The 17,202-nt window shown below is 46.0% G+C and overlaps 1 protein-coding gene across 1 annotated transcript in view; it reads left to right on the plus strand.

Annotated features, from left to right (window-relative positions):
• The window catches only part of KIAA0319 (KIAA0319 ortholog), a 104,529-nt gene that overhangs the window by 46,890 nt on the left and 40,437 nt on the right, over positions 1-17,202 (plus strand). Inside the window, exons 4-9 of the mRNA XM_045800510.2 lie at positions 5,633-5,825; positions 8,590-8,688; positions 9,839-9,936; positions 10,749-10,836; positions 12,181-12,273; positions 13,707-13,839. Coding sequence (XP_045656466.2) covers positions 5,633-5,825; positions 8,590-8,688; positions 9,839-9,936; positions 10,749-10,836; positions 12,181-12,273; positions 13,707-13,839 — 704 coding nt within the window. The remainder of the gene's footprint in view (positions 1-5,632; positions 5,826-8,589; positions 8,689-9,838; positions 9,937-10,748; positions 10,837-12,180; positions 12,274-13,706; positions 13,840-17,202) is intronic.

Consider the following 17,202-nt stretch of genomic DNA (forward strand, 5'->3'; position numbering starts at 1 on the left):
CTTCGGGGACTGTAGTCCTTCCACACGAAGTAAGCAGGTGTGCCAGAGGCGGTGTGCCTCATGCTTTAGAATGCAGGGACCCCGTTTTTTTCAGCCGACTCCATCTACACAGAACAAGACCAGCCTGTGCACGCCTTACTACAGGCGCCGGTACCGGGTGACGTCACCGCGTCCTGGCCAAGAGAAGGCTTGTGCGCAATTCCAACCTTTCCCAACGTGGAACCCGGGCTCGGGAAAGGGGCTGAAGCAGCAGACCTCAACCAATGGGGGCTGTAGCTGCCACCGGGCCAGAACCAAGGTAAGGGTTCCAGTCAAATGGGGGCCTGGGGTCCAAAGTGCCTGCAGGTCCTGATGTGGAGAACAAAGGCAAAAGGAAATGTAGATAAAATTCAATGTCCTTACCTCCCGCAGCCCACGGACAAGTACTTGAGGCAGGCAGGGTAGAACATTCCTCCAGGAAACCCCCCACTGTCTTCCTGGTAATGCTTTGCTAGAGGCAAAAACAACCTTAGCTTGACAACAGGGTGGCCTCCAGGATCCTGGGAGTCTTAAGACAGGGCAATCCTACTGAACACTTCCTTTGTCTGTACTCCCCCAACTGGAAAGTCTATAACCAATGGCTCTTCACAATCCCAGGGCAGCTCTTTCTGCCCAAGGGTCCTGCCCCGGAGCTTGAACAGAACCACCTCTTTTTTTTTTTTTTAAGATTTTATTTATTTATTTGACAGAGAGAGAGACAGCCAGCGAGAGAGGAAACACAAGCAGGGGGAGTGGGAGAGGAAGAAGCAGGCTCCCAGCAGAGAAGCCTGATGTGGGGCTCGATCCCTGAACACCAAGGCACACGCTTAACGACTGAGCCACCCAGGCGCCCCCAGAACCACCTCTTTTGCGCTGAGAATGTCTCAAGAATTCTATCTTGACCGTTGGCTCTCGGACCTCACATAAAATCACATCAGTGCTCAGTGTGGAGCTACTGATTCCAACAGACGAGAACTTCCGGGAAGCGAGTGAGACCGGGAGCTCAATGCAAGGAGAGCAGAGCCCAGAACTGAGGGAGGCTTACCCAGGCCCTTGGGGAAGGCGAGGAAGAGAACTGAGAAAGGGGTCCATGAGCGCCACGGCTGTGTTTCTCATGGTCCCTGACTGCCTTCAGCAGTGCGCTTCAGAGCCCACCGTGACTGCCGCCAAGTCTGTTAAATAACAATTCACCTGAATCCGTTTTTGAGATCTAATTTACCTTACTGAGGATCCATAAATCAGGCAGCATCTCATCTAGCCATAGAAGGTCCTGTTCAATAAGGAAGGCTTTGGAGGCAGAGGGGGTAAAAGAATGGTTTGTTTTAGGCCAAGGTAACTTACCAGTGGGGGCCAGGCTGATGACCTCATTGGTGCTGACCAGACACTCCAGGCTGACCAGTGAAGACTACATGACTGGGAAAGCTGTAACTGCAGTTAAGTTAGGCGTCGAGTCTTGGTGTGCTAACTTGGGGCTTAGTGCAAGTGACTTCATTGCCTGTTGCTACTTTTCAGAGTTTCCAGATTTTTTTTATACTTGTCATTATCTTAAAATTTCAAAAACTTCCAATTAAAAATAATCCGAAATTATCGAAGATTAACCATGTTCTTACATTACTAAAGATTAACATAATTTAATTTCTTTTATGTTCTAAGTCATTTACTTTGTAGCTTCTATGGATGAAAGTGTCTCAATTAAGAGTCTGTTAAGAATCTTATGGCTCATTAGTTCTTTGAGGTTGGTTATGTTAAATGATAATGATCGAAGAAAGGTAAAATCAGGAATTGTACAGATATAAATTGAACATGTGTTTGTTTATCCTACTCATTAATCACTGTTATAATTGTTTTACAAGAGAATTTACAGAACCCCACATTCCTAGATCAAGAACATTGAAATAAATATGCACACGGAGACAAAACTGGTTTTTATAGGAGAAAATCTACATGTCTATAGACAAGAGTTATTTTGCAATAGTATCAGTTACCTACAACTGGTAGAGTTGTCAAATAGCTCCAATACGAGAAAGTCTAGAATCAGAGAACTGGGAGAGACTATAGACGTATTTTATTTTCACTGAAATATAAATTTTGCCCTACATTCGAATTAAGTTTTTTTTTTAACTAAACTGAGTTGTAGATAATCCTTCAATTAGTGTTGATAAACATTAGATCTGCAGCATAAGAAATATAATTTTATTCTGCTAACATAGAAAGTTTGGAATTAATGACAAAAACTAAGATTTCTTCTCTCACCAAAAAAAGTATTTGAAATAGTACAATTGTATTTATTAATAAGGGTGCCGAGAAAATTCCATGGGGAAAAGAATAGTCTTTTCAACAAACAGTACAGGGACAATTGGATATTTCCGTACAAAAACTGAATTTAGATCCCTACCTTACGCCCATAAATTAACTCAAAACGGATTGAAGGGTATCAGAATATGTGATCTGAAAATATGCCCCTTTTTGATATAAGGATTACTTCAACTACTTATTTTTGAGACAATACACTAACAAGAGAAGCTCTTAAAAACAGAAGAATTTATCCTTTTGTAAGGGACGTTTACATTTGTAAGCATCTCCTCCTCTGAATCAGGAAGCAGGTGATTCCAAATCAGTAGAAACATATATTATCCAGATTGAATTGGTAGAGGATAAAGGACGTTTCCTGTGGTTTTGTTTTCAAGCGGGCAAGACCAGACGGGTGCACCTCAAGGGGGTGTTTCAAAGTAATTAAGAACAGAAAAAAGAAACAAGACATTTGAGATTCTTGTTGACCAAGCCAGGCTGTAAACTGAGGGCTGAAATGGGGGGCTGGGGTACCCATTGCTTCCATGGAGGATCCGTTTTCTTTGGGTGGGGTATGTCAGGGAGGCCTCCATGCCGAGGACTTAGCAAGGAGCTCGCTGTGTGGAGGTCATGGAGACAGGGCCCAAGAGTGAGTAAAGAACTGGCGTGCCCCTCCAGCCTGGAGAGGTGCCATGTGGGAAAGGAAATGGTCTGGAGAGGAGGCAGGAGTGGAGTTGTTGTCCGCTCTGCCATGATCTGGTGGTGGCTGTGAACCCTGCGAGAGGCACCTTAATGTTTCCCACCGGTGTCTATGGACTCCATTCTTTATTGCTACTTGGTAGTAATTTTTCAAGACTCTCTCAAACTAAAAAAATCTGGTTAATCTTGTAGAATTTTACAGAGGCTGTGGGGGTCTCCCAGTTGGATGGGAGGTGCCATCAAATATGGGGCAAGCTGATCAGGGGGAGGCCAGCAGCGCAGGTGGTGAAGAATTCACCCGGGGCAGAACAAAGAAGAAAGAAGTTTATAGAATACACTGCAAGGGAGCTGTGGCAGGACAGCAAAGCAGAGTGGTCTGCCAGGAGGCAGTGGTGGGGGGCTCTAGTGAAGGGGGAAGGTGGGGAGGGGGAGGGGGAGGAGGTATGGGGACGTATGCAATTTTCCCTTTTTGGTACCTGTGTTCAGGTGTAAGTAGCTCATTGGTCACCTAGGGCTTATGGATATTTTGAAGTGGGTTGCCTTAGAGGCTGTCTGTATTCAGCCAGGGGGTTGGAGGTCACCGTGGGCCCATCTACCTTACTCAGGTTTCTGTTGTTCAAGTTGGTGCCCCAAAGCGGCCTCTACAGAGGCTCCACTATCATGTGCTGTGGACACCTGTTCTAGAGCTCTGGTTTGCAGGGATTCTGAACTTCCTACCATTCTCAGCACAGGTGCGATGGACTGTCTCTTCCATTAGTGCTCACTTTACAAACCTTGGTGTCTGAAACCTCAAAGAAACCAAGCATCTTAACATTACGGTCGACCCTGTAGGGGCTCAGAATGTCATCCCAAACATGGCACTTTGGCATACTGATTATTTTGAATTAATGGCACCTAGGAAGTGGTGGTACAGGAAGGACATCTGCGAGCAGGAGAGCAGTCTCTCCTGGGAAAGGTAGCCTCCCTGTACCAGGAGGGCATTTAGGGGAGAGAAGACTGTATTCAAGAAGACTTTGTACAAAAGCCCTGTTCCTTCTTTACTGTTAACTACCCCCAAGTCCAAACCCCTTTGTCTTGTCAATTCTCCACAAATCTGTTGTTCCTTGGTCTAAAATGTATGAAATCTTCTGTTTTAGTCACTTCTTTGCGTCTCCTATCTTTATGGGGCACCTGTGTATACATTTGTACATACATAATTAAGTTTGTTTTCCTTCTATTAATCTGCCTTTTTATTATGGGGAGTGGTGGTCTTAGCCAAAAGCTAGAAGGGTATAGGGAAAAATATTTTTCCTTCCCTGTAACCCACTACCTGGTTTTTAAAATGGTTATCAATTGATTTGTCGTGGTCTGATCAATATATTTAAAAATGTATGCTTCGTCTTTTTTGCCTTGGCTCCTGAAATTTGTTGTTGAAGGTTTTACCAGTTGTCTAGTCATACCTGATACTTTATGAACTGAAATATCTGGTATTCAGTGAATATTAGCAGTGATGTCAGTTATCAGGTATCCAATCACAGAACATCTGCTGTGTCCTCACTTTTCTCAACTGCAGTCGAGATGCCAGTGTGCGATTTCCATGAACGCCAGTGACCCCTTCCCTGGTTTACATCTGAGTTTGAGCTTTTCTTTCTGTGGATTTCTCACTGCACCTTCCCCCTTGGGTCTCCCGTGTTCTCAGCCTGACTTTTCTTACCTGGCTCCTACAGTCACAGGCAGATGATGCACACAAGAGCATTTTATTATCACATTTTGCAACTTTCCTCTCCGACACATCATATATGATTTAAAAACTTTAAGTTGGCTGGGGCGCCCGGGTGACTTAGTCAGTTAAGCGTCTGATTCTTGATCTCGGCTCAGGTCGTGATCTTGGGATCATGGGATTGAGCCCCACATGAGGCTCCGTGCTTAGTGGAATCTGCTTCTCTCCCTCTCCCCCTCCCCCACTCAAATAAATAAATCTTTAAAAAAAACCCAACTTTAAGTTGGCTAACTAGAACTGTAACTTCCAGTTACAGTTTATGCACAATAGATGGTACAAATAGAGGTTGTTTACTCTAGAAGCCTGGTTGTTGAATTATCTGATTGTCTTCAGTTTTTGCCTTACTGACTAGTTTAGGGACCAGCTATAGTTATTTTCTCTCTTTTCATCTTGAGCGATTGCGTGTGTCTGTTCACTTATAGTAACTGTCCAGCCCACAGTTTTCTTACATTTTTTTAAAAGATAGCAGAGAGAATATTTGAAAGAGATGGTCTAGGGGCACCTGGGTGGCTCAGTCGGTTACACGTCCAGCTCTTGGTTTCAGATCAGGTCATGATCTCAGGATCCTGGGACCGAGCCCTGTGACAGGCTCTGCACTTAGCAGGGAATCTACTTGAGATTCTCTCTCCCTTACCCCCCTCCCGACTCACACGCACATGTGTACATGCTTGCTCTCTCATAAATTAATAAATCTTAAAAAAAAAAGATGGTCTAGAGTTCTAGTGTTTTGGGATATTACACATGGTGTTTTGAATGTCACTGAATCTCATTTATGTAAAAGGTCAGTGACATTGTGTTGCTCAATGAGGTCAACATTTTTTGTTTTTTTTCTTTCATAACAGTTTGTCTTTGTGATTGATCTCCTAGGTTCTAATGCCTTCCCGTCATCCTCCTCTAGCCAGACTGGAATTCAGCCCAGACTCCACAGAGAAGAGCCCACTTCTCACAGTCCCCACACGGAGCCCAGAGCATGGCGCCCCGACCACTCCCGCTAGCCTCGTCCCCGCTGAGCCCACCCCACCAGAGCAACCTGCGTCTCCGACCACTGCTCCCAGGACAGGTAACCGTGAGCACGATCCAGCTGGAGGAAAAGTACAAAACCATGCTGTCGAATAGAGTAGTGGCAGCATTAAGGTTTACTCGTTCCCTCCAGGCACATCTTCAAGCCTCTCTCCTGTGCTAGAAACATGCTCCACACCAGGAATGAAAACATGAACTTAGTCTTTTCCCCTCAGTGATCTATAGGGCAGGAAATGCGAGTGACAGGTGAATAGCTGGTTTTCGTATCCTATGGTAAGTGCTGTGACAGGTGCGATGGGAGCGGAGGGAGACTGACCCTTCAGAAGGGCCAGGGAAGCTTTTCCAGATTTAACAATGCTGGGATAGAACAAGTCAGCTAAAATGGGGTTGATGTGTTGTTCAGGTCAGGGCAGCGACGTGTAATAACAATAATGGCAATTCTATTCAAGGAGTACTTACTGAGTGATGGCCTATCCATCCCCTCCTCCACGGCCTGTGCAAGGGAACAAAGATACAGAAGCACTGTGACATTTTGGGACAGCTGTCAGGAGGTCAGGCTGGCTGGAGCTAATCATGCGAGTGAGAGGAAGGGCAAGCATGAATCTGGAGTGGTAAGCAGGGCAAGATTTCAAAAGATCTGTAATCTGTGGCTGAGGAATTTATGCTTTATTGGGTAAGTATAGAGAATCTCTGAATGATTTTAAGCAGGAAAACGAAATGATCAGATTTCTTTTCAAGAAAATAATATGGAGTCGACTGAAGACAAGAAGATCCATTAGGACTAGAGGGAGTGGTTGCTAGGATGGAGAGAAGGAACCAGACTGAAGAGCTATCAGGGAGCTGGGGTCATTAGGATTTGATGAGTGGCTCACTGGCAGGATCTCAGGACTCTGAGATTGAGGAGCACGTGGGACTGAAAGTTAGATAAGCAGTGGGCTGAAGATAAAGGGTCAGGAGTCGTCAGCACAGAGGTGATAACTGAAGGCTTAGGGCACACATGAGACCTTCCAGGGAGGGTGGCAGGTGAGCTGGGGAGAGGCCTGAGGAGGAACTTTGGAGATGTCATTGCACTAGGAGCCGGAGGACCAGAAGGAGCCTACAGAGCTGCCTGAGTGGTCTTGCCAGAGAGGCAGGACATCAGGAGGAGGGCATGGGCAGAGAAAAGGAAAGAGACTTCCAAGTAGGAAGATGTCATGAAAGAGCCCGGGGTTGCAGAGATCATGGCCAGCGCTGACGAACTCCCCTTAGATTTACTAATAAAGGAGGTACTGGAGACCCTGTTTCTGTGGGAATGACCCTCTCTGCCTTGTTGATGCACTTTGATCCTGAGTTTGAGTGTAGGGAAAGGTAATAGCAGAAGAGAAGCCGTGTGGTGTTTTGGAAAGGAAACCAGCCTGGGAATTAGGATCCTTTGGTTCTAATAGGACCTGCTGCATGGAGTTGTTAGAAGCTTAGATGAAGTGATCGTTTTAAAGTCCTTGGAACCGAGCCTGGCACAGTGTCATCTGGTATGTGTGTTTGTTGAAATAAATACATTTAAATTAATCAAGTATTGGTGGATCTATTACTGCTAATTATTCGTATAACTTTGAGCAATTACCTGGCCTTTTAGGGCTCGGTTCCCTCATCTGTAAAATGATAGGTTGGGACCGGTGTCCCCCCTGGGTCCACAATTGCTGACTTTCAGGGCAAAGAGTCTGTGGAAGTGATGGAGGAGAGAGCCCGAGACGCCAGGCGGCCCCTACCACTGGTCGAGGAAGGCACTAGAAGGACAGGATACTGACTCTGAGGGCAGGAACAGGTTTAAGTGAGCCACGTGGCCCGCCAGCATCTCCAAGTAGCTGAGACCTCTGAAGAGCACTCAGCTCTAAAAAAAAAAGAAAGAAACAAAAACAAAACTTTGCTTTTCTCTGAGTGATATCTTGACCTATGTCAATTGTATTTTACAAGTGAAACAAACATCCAGTTGCATCCAGCCAGTTGAATACATCAGGGTTCTGCTGGTTGTAGACAAGGTGAACGAACATGGTTCTAGTGCCGGTTTAGTGGGTAAGTGCTTCTGATGAGAGTGAACGTCCCCGCTGCCTGCGTTCAAGTCGCCTTTTTATGGAGGTTGACGGGGTTTTCTCTTGGGAAGGTTCCAAGAGCAAGGCCATTAGCGATAACTCAGGAGGCTGCTATCAGAACTGAGTGGTATGTGACTAATGATACAGAAACACTTACCATTACGCTCAATTGTTTAATAAAAACCGCACATACCAGGGAGTCAAGAAGCTCTGATGGTAAGAGAGAAGAGAGACTCAACACACAGCACCCTTGTTACCCCACACGGTGCTCATCAATCCAAATCGTAGTTTCTTCACCTTGTCAACTCCCACGGATGACTTGAAGTTTAGGAAATCTGCCCTGCAGAGTAATACAGGTCACGGTGCAGTTGCTAGCCAGAGGAAAGGAGTGTCTTCGATAAAATCAGAGGGAGAACTATTTCAAAAATATGTTATGTTCTATTATCTAAAAACAAATCTAGGGTCGAGCACCTGGGGGGCTCAGTCAGTTAAGCACCTGCCTTCGGCTCAGGTTGTGATCCCTGGGTCCTGGGTTCAAGCCCCGCCTCGGGCTCCCTCCTCAGCGAGCAGCCTGTTTCTCCCTCTGCCTCTGCCTCTGCCTCTCTCATGAATGAATGAATGAATGAATGAATGAATAAAATCTTAAAAAAAATAAGTAAATAACAAATCTATCGTGGGGCAGTAATATAACATCACTACTGTATATAAAGGACTGTACTATTTCTAATCAACTCGTAGCGGGAGAGCTCGCGGTGTCCGCTGGGCAGAATCTGGTGGTGACGTTACCGGAGGACGCAGTGGAGCTGAAGGCGTTCGTCGTGCCAGCGCCACCTGCAGGTGAGAGCGTGACTTCCCTTCGTGACGCCAGAGCCGGGCCGCGGGGTTGCTCCTCCCGGGCTCTTCCCGGGTTACCCGCAGCACGGATTCACTTTCGCAACACTGCGCAAGGTCGCACCGAAGGCTCGAGCGTGCTGACGAGGCTCTGGTGGCCAGAAGCAGTCACCTTGCTGAAGTCGTTTACGAGGGAGGAAGAGTGTGGGAAACCGAACACCGGCATATCCTTCCGTCGGTCCGCCCGCAGTCACGCACTGCTGAGGGCGCAAAGCGAGAGAGGTGTTAGAGCAAAAGTGTCCCCGTCCCAGAGCTGACCTGTGGTGACCCACAGAGCAGGAGTGCCCCGTGAGGAGACGGGGACTGTGCCGCAAGCTCTGTTGATAGTACGGTGTCCACAGCGGGGCTCCGAGCTCCCACCCGCTCTCAAAACGTGTTGCTCAAAATGCCCTTTCTTCTGCTCGAGCAGCGCTCGGCTCTTCCGCAAACACCGAGCGGTGCCCCTGACCCGTCCGGGGTATTCTCTCTTAGGGCATATTCGTGCTTAGAGTGTTGGGTGTTTCCCAGCCGGGCTAGCTCCCTCGCTCGTGTCCCCCATCGCACGTGTGCCGACATCTGAGCAGAGACGATCGCGTTCGCCATGTGCCGTTAATGCTGTTGTCCGAGCCCTTGGCGCTTGCGCTGCTGGCGTCTCCGGCGGGAGACGGCTTCGGCTTGGTGCGGCGGGGCTAGTCCGCGGCTGTGTCCTTGAGCAGATCCGCACGACAGGGGAAACGAGTGGAAATCTCCTTGCCTTTTGTTAAAAGGAGGAAAAGTACAGTGGATTATACTATGTGGAAGTGTATATATAAATAGGTAGTCGCCCTGAAAGGAAAGTCATCAAATGCTAAATGTGAGATCAGGGAGATGTTTTTCTTTTTTTCACTTTCAGCATTTCATGAATTTTCCCATAAGCTGTATGTTCTTCTCATAAAACAAGTTTCACATTAAAAGGATAGACTTGCTATCCCTTCGGTGGAGGAGCGTTGAAGGCGGGTGCAGAATGTCCGAGGCAGCCGCCTGCCGGCGTCGGGCTGTCATCCTCTTCCCTCTGCCCAGACTGTGTGCGGCGCCCTTTCCGAATTTCTGACGACGCATTTCTCTCTGTTGCCCTCAGAAACGTCCTACCGCTATGAGTGGAGTTTAACTAGCCACCCGGTAGACTACCGAGATGAAATAAAGGAAAGACACTCGCAGACTCTTAATCTCTCTCACGTAAGTAACTGGAGAATTCCGCCAGCACTCGGGCTGTTTCTTCACCTGATTGAGATCAGAAGAAGGTGATAAATGAATAAAGCTTCAACCATGTCACAGGCCGATGGCGAAAGGAGGAGACCATCGGGTAGCTTTTATTTGAAAGACGCGGCCCATCAGCTTGGAGAATAGAGGCCGGTTGCCCAAGGGTCTCTGGTGAGGCTGCCCAGTCTGTCTCCCACGGCGCGTCCTCTTGGTAGCGTAGAGACGTTCTGCTTGTCTCTGCTTCCCAAGCAGGCACGTTTCTAGAGCTGCCGGTACTTCCGTCGCCTTGGCCCCTCACCGGAAGAAACACGCCCCTTCCCGGACCGCAGGGGAAACCAAGTCCGCGAGCTGCGGGGGTCTGCTTTCCCGCCCGCTGCTCAGCGGTCCTTGCTCCTGGCCACACAGCCGTGGGCGCAGCGCCAGCCGCCCTCGGCCCGCGTCAGCGCGCCCTGCGTCTCCGAGCGCGGCAGCCGCACCACCGACAGCCGCACGGGCGCCGCTCTGCAGAGCAGCGCGAGTCCCACGCGCACGAGCTCACGAACTGCCCTCCCTCGGCCGCTCGGGCCAGCCGCGCGTCTGTCGGCCCGTGAACGTCTGTAACTAAGCTGCGGCCCTTTCTGGGCGACCCGCGCACCCGGGCCGTGTCTGCACGGCTCCCGAGATGACACTCCCCGGCCCCTGCGCTCTGCTCGCGCGGGACGTCGGCTCCCGCGACGTGTTCGGACTCTAGGCAGTGGACCCATCATGTCTTTGCGTGTTTACCCGTGTACCTGTCCTTTCTGTTGCAGTTGTCGGCAGGACTTTATGCCTTCAAAGTAGCGGTTTCTAGTGAAAATGCCTTTGGAGAAGGATTTGTCAACGTCACCGTGAAGCCAGGTAGGCCTGCGTGAGAGAAGGGCCCGTGTTGTACGGGTTTACCTCTGTTTTGGGTCCTGAATAACATGGTAATCTATTTTTTATTTTTACATTTGGCTCTACTATAGAGAAAATATGCAACGATTGTTGTTGGGTTTTTTCTTTCTGAGTTCAGTGTGAGTTTTAGTACTTGCTTCACCCTGCTGTTTAAGGTTGCCAGGTTCCTGCTGACCTGCGGGGGTGGCACGTGGCTGCCCCTTGGCCTTCTCCGTCAGCATCCCCCACCTCCCTTCCCCGTGACTCAGCCTCCCCTTCCGTGGGGGGGTTCAGATAGAGTCAGCTGAGCACCTGAGGGGTCAAAGGGATGTACGCCATGAGCTTTCAGGCCGCCACCAGCCCACGGGCTGGTGCACTTGTATGAATCAGGAACAGGGGGCCCTTCGTCCTGGTGAGCACAGCCTGCACCCCGAGGCGGCCCACCTCTCTGCCGGCTCTGCCTCCCTGCTCAGGCTTTGCACCCTCTGCCTGAGGGTCAGCCCCGCTAGAGCAGGTGCTGGGGGTATGGGGGGCCTGCCAGCAAGGATTTGAGACCCAGGTGACCGCTGTAGGAGCCGGAGCCGTACTGCACGGCTTCTTTCCTGCAGTTAGCGCTCACGTTCTGTGATGAAGCCCCGGGTTGTTACTGCACGTGTCCCCTGAGCCTGGGCTCACCTGCAAAAATGGAAGTCTGCAGACAAGCTCCTGAAACTTAATAGGAAGGTGCCAAAACTTTCAGAAGTACTCTCCACACTTGAGGCTTGTAGGATAAATGCCTTTTTTTTTTTTTTTTAAGATTTTATTTATTGGGACGACTGGGTAGCTTAGTCAGTGAAGCGTCTGCCTTCGGCTCAGGTCATGACCCCAGGGTCCTGGGATTGAGTCCTGCATCGGGCTCCCTGCTCCTTGGGGAGTCTGCTTCGCCCTCTGCCTGCAGCTCCCCCTGCGTGTCTCGCTCTTTCTCTCTCTCTGACAAAATAAAATAAAATAAAATAAAATAAAATAAAATATTTTATTTTATTTTATTTTATTTTATTTTATTTATTTATTTGAGAGAGAGTAAAAAGCGATTGAGAGAGTGAGAGAGAGCATGAGCAGGAGGAGTGGGAGAGGGAGAAGCAGACTCCCTGCTGAGCAGGGAGCCTGATGTGGGGCTTGAACCCAGGACCCTGGGATCATGACCTGAGGCTAAGGCAGACGCTTAACCAGCTGAGCCACCCAGGCGCCTCAGGATAAACACCTCCTTGATAGGAAGCAGATGATTTTATTGGGGTTATGATCTGTGCACACATAACGGCCTCCGTCGGTGTCCCTTCCTCTGTCTCACAGCCAGAAGAGTCAACCTGCCCCCGACAGCGGTTGTTTCTCCCCAGATGCAAGTGCTCACCCTGCCTCTGACGTCAGCCTTCATCGACGGCAGCCGTGGGTATCTGTGACGCTTCAGGGCCTCTCCTCCCCGCGTGCTGCAAGGTTTCGTGGTGCTCTGTGTGGCGGCTGGGAGGGCTCGCACACCAACGCGGACGCAGGATTGTCTCCCTCGTTGGTGTGGCTCACAGCCCTTGGGTCCCTTCATCACAGCCTTTGTCCCAGGCTCACCTTGCAGTCAGTTGTGTCCCACCTGTCCGGGAAGACTTCTTTAGGGCCTAACTATTTGATTGGGACTGAAGGCAATTCTTAGAGAGTCTCCTTTTGATGAGGTGTATGTGCTGAGCACCTGGAAAATCACCTGAACAGACATGAGAAGGGCTACCTTCACGGGGGGTGGGTAGCGCTTTGTTAATTCAGTCAGAGTTGATTCCTTCTCTTATATGTGGAAGGGGCCCCATCTGACTCCAGGCGTCCGTGCAAATGAGAATACGTGAAAACATACCTTACGTTTGACGGTGTATTAATATAAATAGATATAGATATATGACAGTATGTGAAAAGATATGTTCAATCTCGGTGTAACGGGTATTTGCATTTATGTACGTTTAATCACAAAGCTAATACCAGACCCTGTGGCGTAAAGAAGAGCTGCCTTGGTTGTTGGGAGAAGGGTAATTGTCCACTGCTAATGCTGCTCCAGTCTGCAAGTCCGCAGATATACAGAAATCACGCGGACACGATCATTCGCACTATTCGCATATAAATATCCACATTTCCCCCTTGACAGCGTGAAAACGAAACATATTTTAGATGAAAATATTTACCTGAGGAAACGTACCACATTTTGATTTCTCTAATGCAGGACGGTTTAGGTACAGGAAACTGGGGTCATTAATCTGTCACTAGAACTAGATCGTTCTTTCACTGAATTAGATGCAGCTGGCTCCCTTCCAGGTCTGTCTCTGTGGTTGTATGGAGCACATTTTGTTTGCTGTCTTCTAGAGTAGAAAGGGAAGTTTTCTTGTAGGATACTGCCTTTCTCTGGATTTATACCTTAACCATGTAGGTAGTAAAAGCTGTGTTGTAGTGTATATAAACATCTCTTAATTCCTTATCAATCTGTCACTTCAGATACCTGTGGAAGATACCAGGAAGGTATCACGTGCTATAGTTGAGATGAGTAGAAGTGGCATTTCCATAGGGTACATCTGCTTGACTCCTGTTCTTACAAAAGCAAGACCTCCTGTCGCTGTGTGTTTTTAAATTCACAACTGAGTAAAGACAGCCTCACTCAAATCTGGTAGAAATTCAGGGGGAAAATAGTGATGATAGTTTAGGGAGAAGAAGAAATCCATCCATTGAAATCTATGTAATTGTATAATTCCATGAAAAAAACAAATTTAAGCATGAAGATGATAAATTACAAAATCTGTGTTTTCCTGTTCTTGCTTTCATTCTAGCCTTCGCTTATTTTTAAATCTTTCTAGAAAGTACAGATGACACTAAAATTGTGAGTTATCACTGGGAAGAAATTCGCAGCCCCTTCCGAGAGGGGAAGCCCCCAGCTGACTCCCCAGTCCTACGTCTGTCTAACCTCGTTCCCGGAAACTACACTTTCAGGCAAGTGGTGTCCCCACCTTTGCTGTGCTTTCGGTACTTATGCTGTGGCTATTTCCTTAAGTCGATGCCTCTCCACTACACTGTGCTTCTTTTCCTTTTGATCAAGAGGTCAAGGCCGATAGGTTTCCTTGGGGGTTTTGGTTGGCAACCACTTCAGACTGAGATGCTCATGGAGCAGTATGAATTTTAGGTCCCTGTTTACTTTGCCTGTCTTCTTCCGCTCTACAGATGGTGCTCGTGCCTCCATGTTGTCTGTATCACCAGTTTGTTCCCCGTCATTGCTGAGTACTACTCCAGTGCGTGGATGTACCGCAATTTGTTTATTCTTCTGTCTAGTACGGACTGTTTACAGTTTTGAACTACGACAAATAAGGCTGCCAGTAACACTTACTTTAAGTCTTTGTGTGGAGAGAGATTTTTATTTTTATGGGGTAAATCGTGGAATAGTAGAAGGGTCCGGTTCTATGGTGAGTTTATAACATTTTAAGAAATGGCTAACCTCTTTCCTGACGTGGGGGTACCATTGTACATTCCCACCTTCAGTATATGAGAGTTCCAGTCTCCATGTCCTCACCGATACTTGGTGTAGTCAGTCTTTTTAATTTTATGTAATTTGATGAGTGGTAGTATTTCATTATGGTTTTAATTTACATTTTCCTGATGGCTGATGATATTAAGCATATTTTCAGATGCTTATTGGCCATTCACATAACTTCTTCTGTGAAGTATCCTTTTCCTATTTTATTTTTTTAAATGTCCCCTTTATTTTTTTAGGTAAATGACCCCCAACCTGGGGCTCAAACTCATGACCCCAAGACCAAGAGTCACATGCTCTACCAACTGAGCCAGCGAGGTGCACCTCCTTTCCTTATTAAAAAAATTGTATTGTTTGTCTTATTTAGTTTTAAGAGTCTTTATACATTCTGAAATAAGCTCCTTATTTTATATATGTGCTGTGGATATTTCCTGCCAGTATATGATTTTTTTATTTTATTAATCTTTCAGTCACTTCTCAACCTTTTGACTAAGATCAAGTGTATTTTCTTAATCTTTCAAAGAGCCAAATTTTATATTTTGGTGAAGTCTAATTCATAACTTTTTTTCCTGTTATGTTTTATGCTTTTTGTGTTCTATTTAAGTAAACTTTGCCTATCCTAAGATTGTAAAGATTTCCTCCTTTGTTTTTTCTAGAACCTCTGTAGTTCTAGGTTTTATAATTAGATCTGTGATCTCTTTTGAATTATTTTTATGTACTGTGTGGTATTTTTAAGTGTTAAATCAACCTTGCATTCATGGGGTAAATGCTAGTTGGTCATGATATCCTTTTTATATAGCATTGGATTAAACTTGCTAATATTTTGATAAGGGTTTTTTGTCTATCTTCATGAAAGATATTGGTCTATGGCTTTCTCTTTCTTTTTTTGCAATGTCTTTGTCAAGTTTGGGTATGAGGATCACACTGGCCTAAAGAAACAAGGTGGCCAGTGATCTATCTTCTACTTTCTGAAACATTTGTGAACAAATGGTGGTATTTCTTCCTTGAATGTTTGATAGAATTCACCAGTAAAATCACCTGGGCCTGCAGTTTGCTTTTTGGGAAATTTTTTGATAGCAAATGCAATTTTATTTTATTTTATTTTATTTTTAAAGATTTTATTTATTTATTTGACAGAGAGAGAGACAGCCAGCGAGAGAGGGAACACAAGCAGGGGGAGGGGGAGAAGCAGGCTCCTAGCGGAGGAGCCTGATGTGGGGCTCGATCCCATAATGCCGGGATCACGCCCTGAGCCGAAGGCAGACGCTTAACCGCTGTGCCACCCAGGCGCCCCACAAATGCAATTTTAAAAATAGCTGTAAGGCTATTTAGATTTTCTGTTGTTGTTGTTTTTCTTGTGTAGGTTTTTGATAAGTTGTATTTTGTAAGAAATTTGCCTATTCCATCTAAATTGCCAAATTTGTTGACAAAAGGTTTTATAATATTATCCTGTCATATCCATAGAATCTGTGGTGATAACCCCTTTTTCATTTCCTGTATTGGTGACTTGTGTTCTCTCTTTTTTCTTGATTAGTCTAATTAAGTGTTTTGTTAATTTTGTTTATTTTTCCAAAGAACCCCTAACTAGAGCTGTGTTAATTTTTTCTATTTTCTAATTTGTTGGTTTCTGCTTGTATCTTTATTATTTCTTTACTTCTATTTACTTTTTATTTACTTTGCTCTTCTTCTAAATTCTTAGAGTAGGATCTTGGATCGTTCATATTAGATCTTCCTTAAATGTTTATAAAGCTTTTAAAACTATAATTTTCCTCTAAGTACTCTTTAACCATATCCCACACATTTTGGCTTATTATATTTTCAATGTCTCATACACCCCTTTAAGAATCTAACCTAACATTAGCTTTCTTTGAAATCATCCATCCATCTATCCATGCATCCATACATTTATGAACCTTCTGAAGTCTGACTAGGTCAAGAAACTTCCAAGCATCTGACTGGATTCATCTTTGACTAAAAAGTTCACAGAGGTGTTCTAGAGTGTTTTACATTGTATATGTTTTGCAAAAACGTCTGTTTTGGTTTATTTGAAATCTCAGCTTAAGAAGTAGTTTGCCCCATTAGGATGGCTATTATTTTAAAAAGGGAAAATAAGCGTTAGTGTGGATGTGATGAAATGGGAACCCTCGGGCGCTGCTGGTGGGAAAGTAAAATGGTGTACCTGCGTGGAAAACAGTTTGTCAGTTCCTCAGAACATGAACCGTAGAATTACCATGTCTGCAATCTCACTTCTGGGTATATACCCAAAAGAATTGACAGCAGGGACTCAGATAGTTGTACACTCATAGCCTGTTTGGGCTATTATAACAAAAATACTGTAAAGTGGCTGGCTTATAAATGACAGAAATTTGTTTCTTGTGGTTCTGGAGACTGGGGAGTACAAGATCAAGGTGCTGGCGGACTGGGTGTCTGGTGAAGGCCTGTTTCCTGTTTTATAGATGGCTGTCTTCTCCCTGTGTCCTCACATGACAGAAAGGATGGGCGTCTCTCCAAGGTCTCTTTACAAGGGTGCTCATCTCATTGTCTGCCCTCATGACCCAATCACCTCTTGAAGGCCCCACTCCAAATACCAATCACATTAGGAATTAGGTTTCATCATAAGAATTTAAGCAGGGGGGACACAAATATTCAGTCTATAACTTCACCAATGTTCACGCCACTTTATGAGGTGCTTTTGATTCTTTTTTTCTAATTTCAAGTTTTTATGTAAATTCTAGTTAGCTAATATATAATATAATATTGGTTTCAGGAGTAGAATTCAGTGATTCATCACTTACATATAATACCCACTGCTCGTTACATCACATGCC

This window comes from Ursus americanus, chromosome 32 (genome assembly GCF_024610735.1).
Source record: "Ursus americanus isolate L20-20 chromosome 32, mUrsAme1.1.p, whole genome shotgun sequence".
Taxonomy (NCBI): domain Eukaryota; kingdom Metazoa; phylum Chordata; class Mammalia; order Carnivora; family Ursidae; genus Ursus; species Ursus americanus.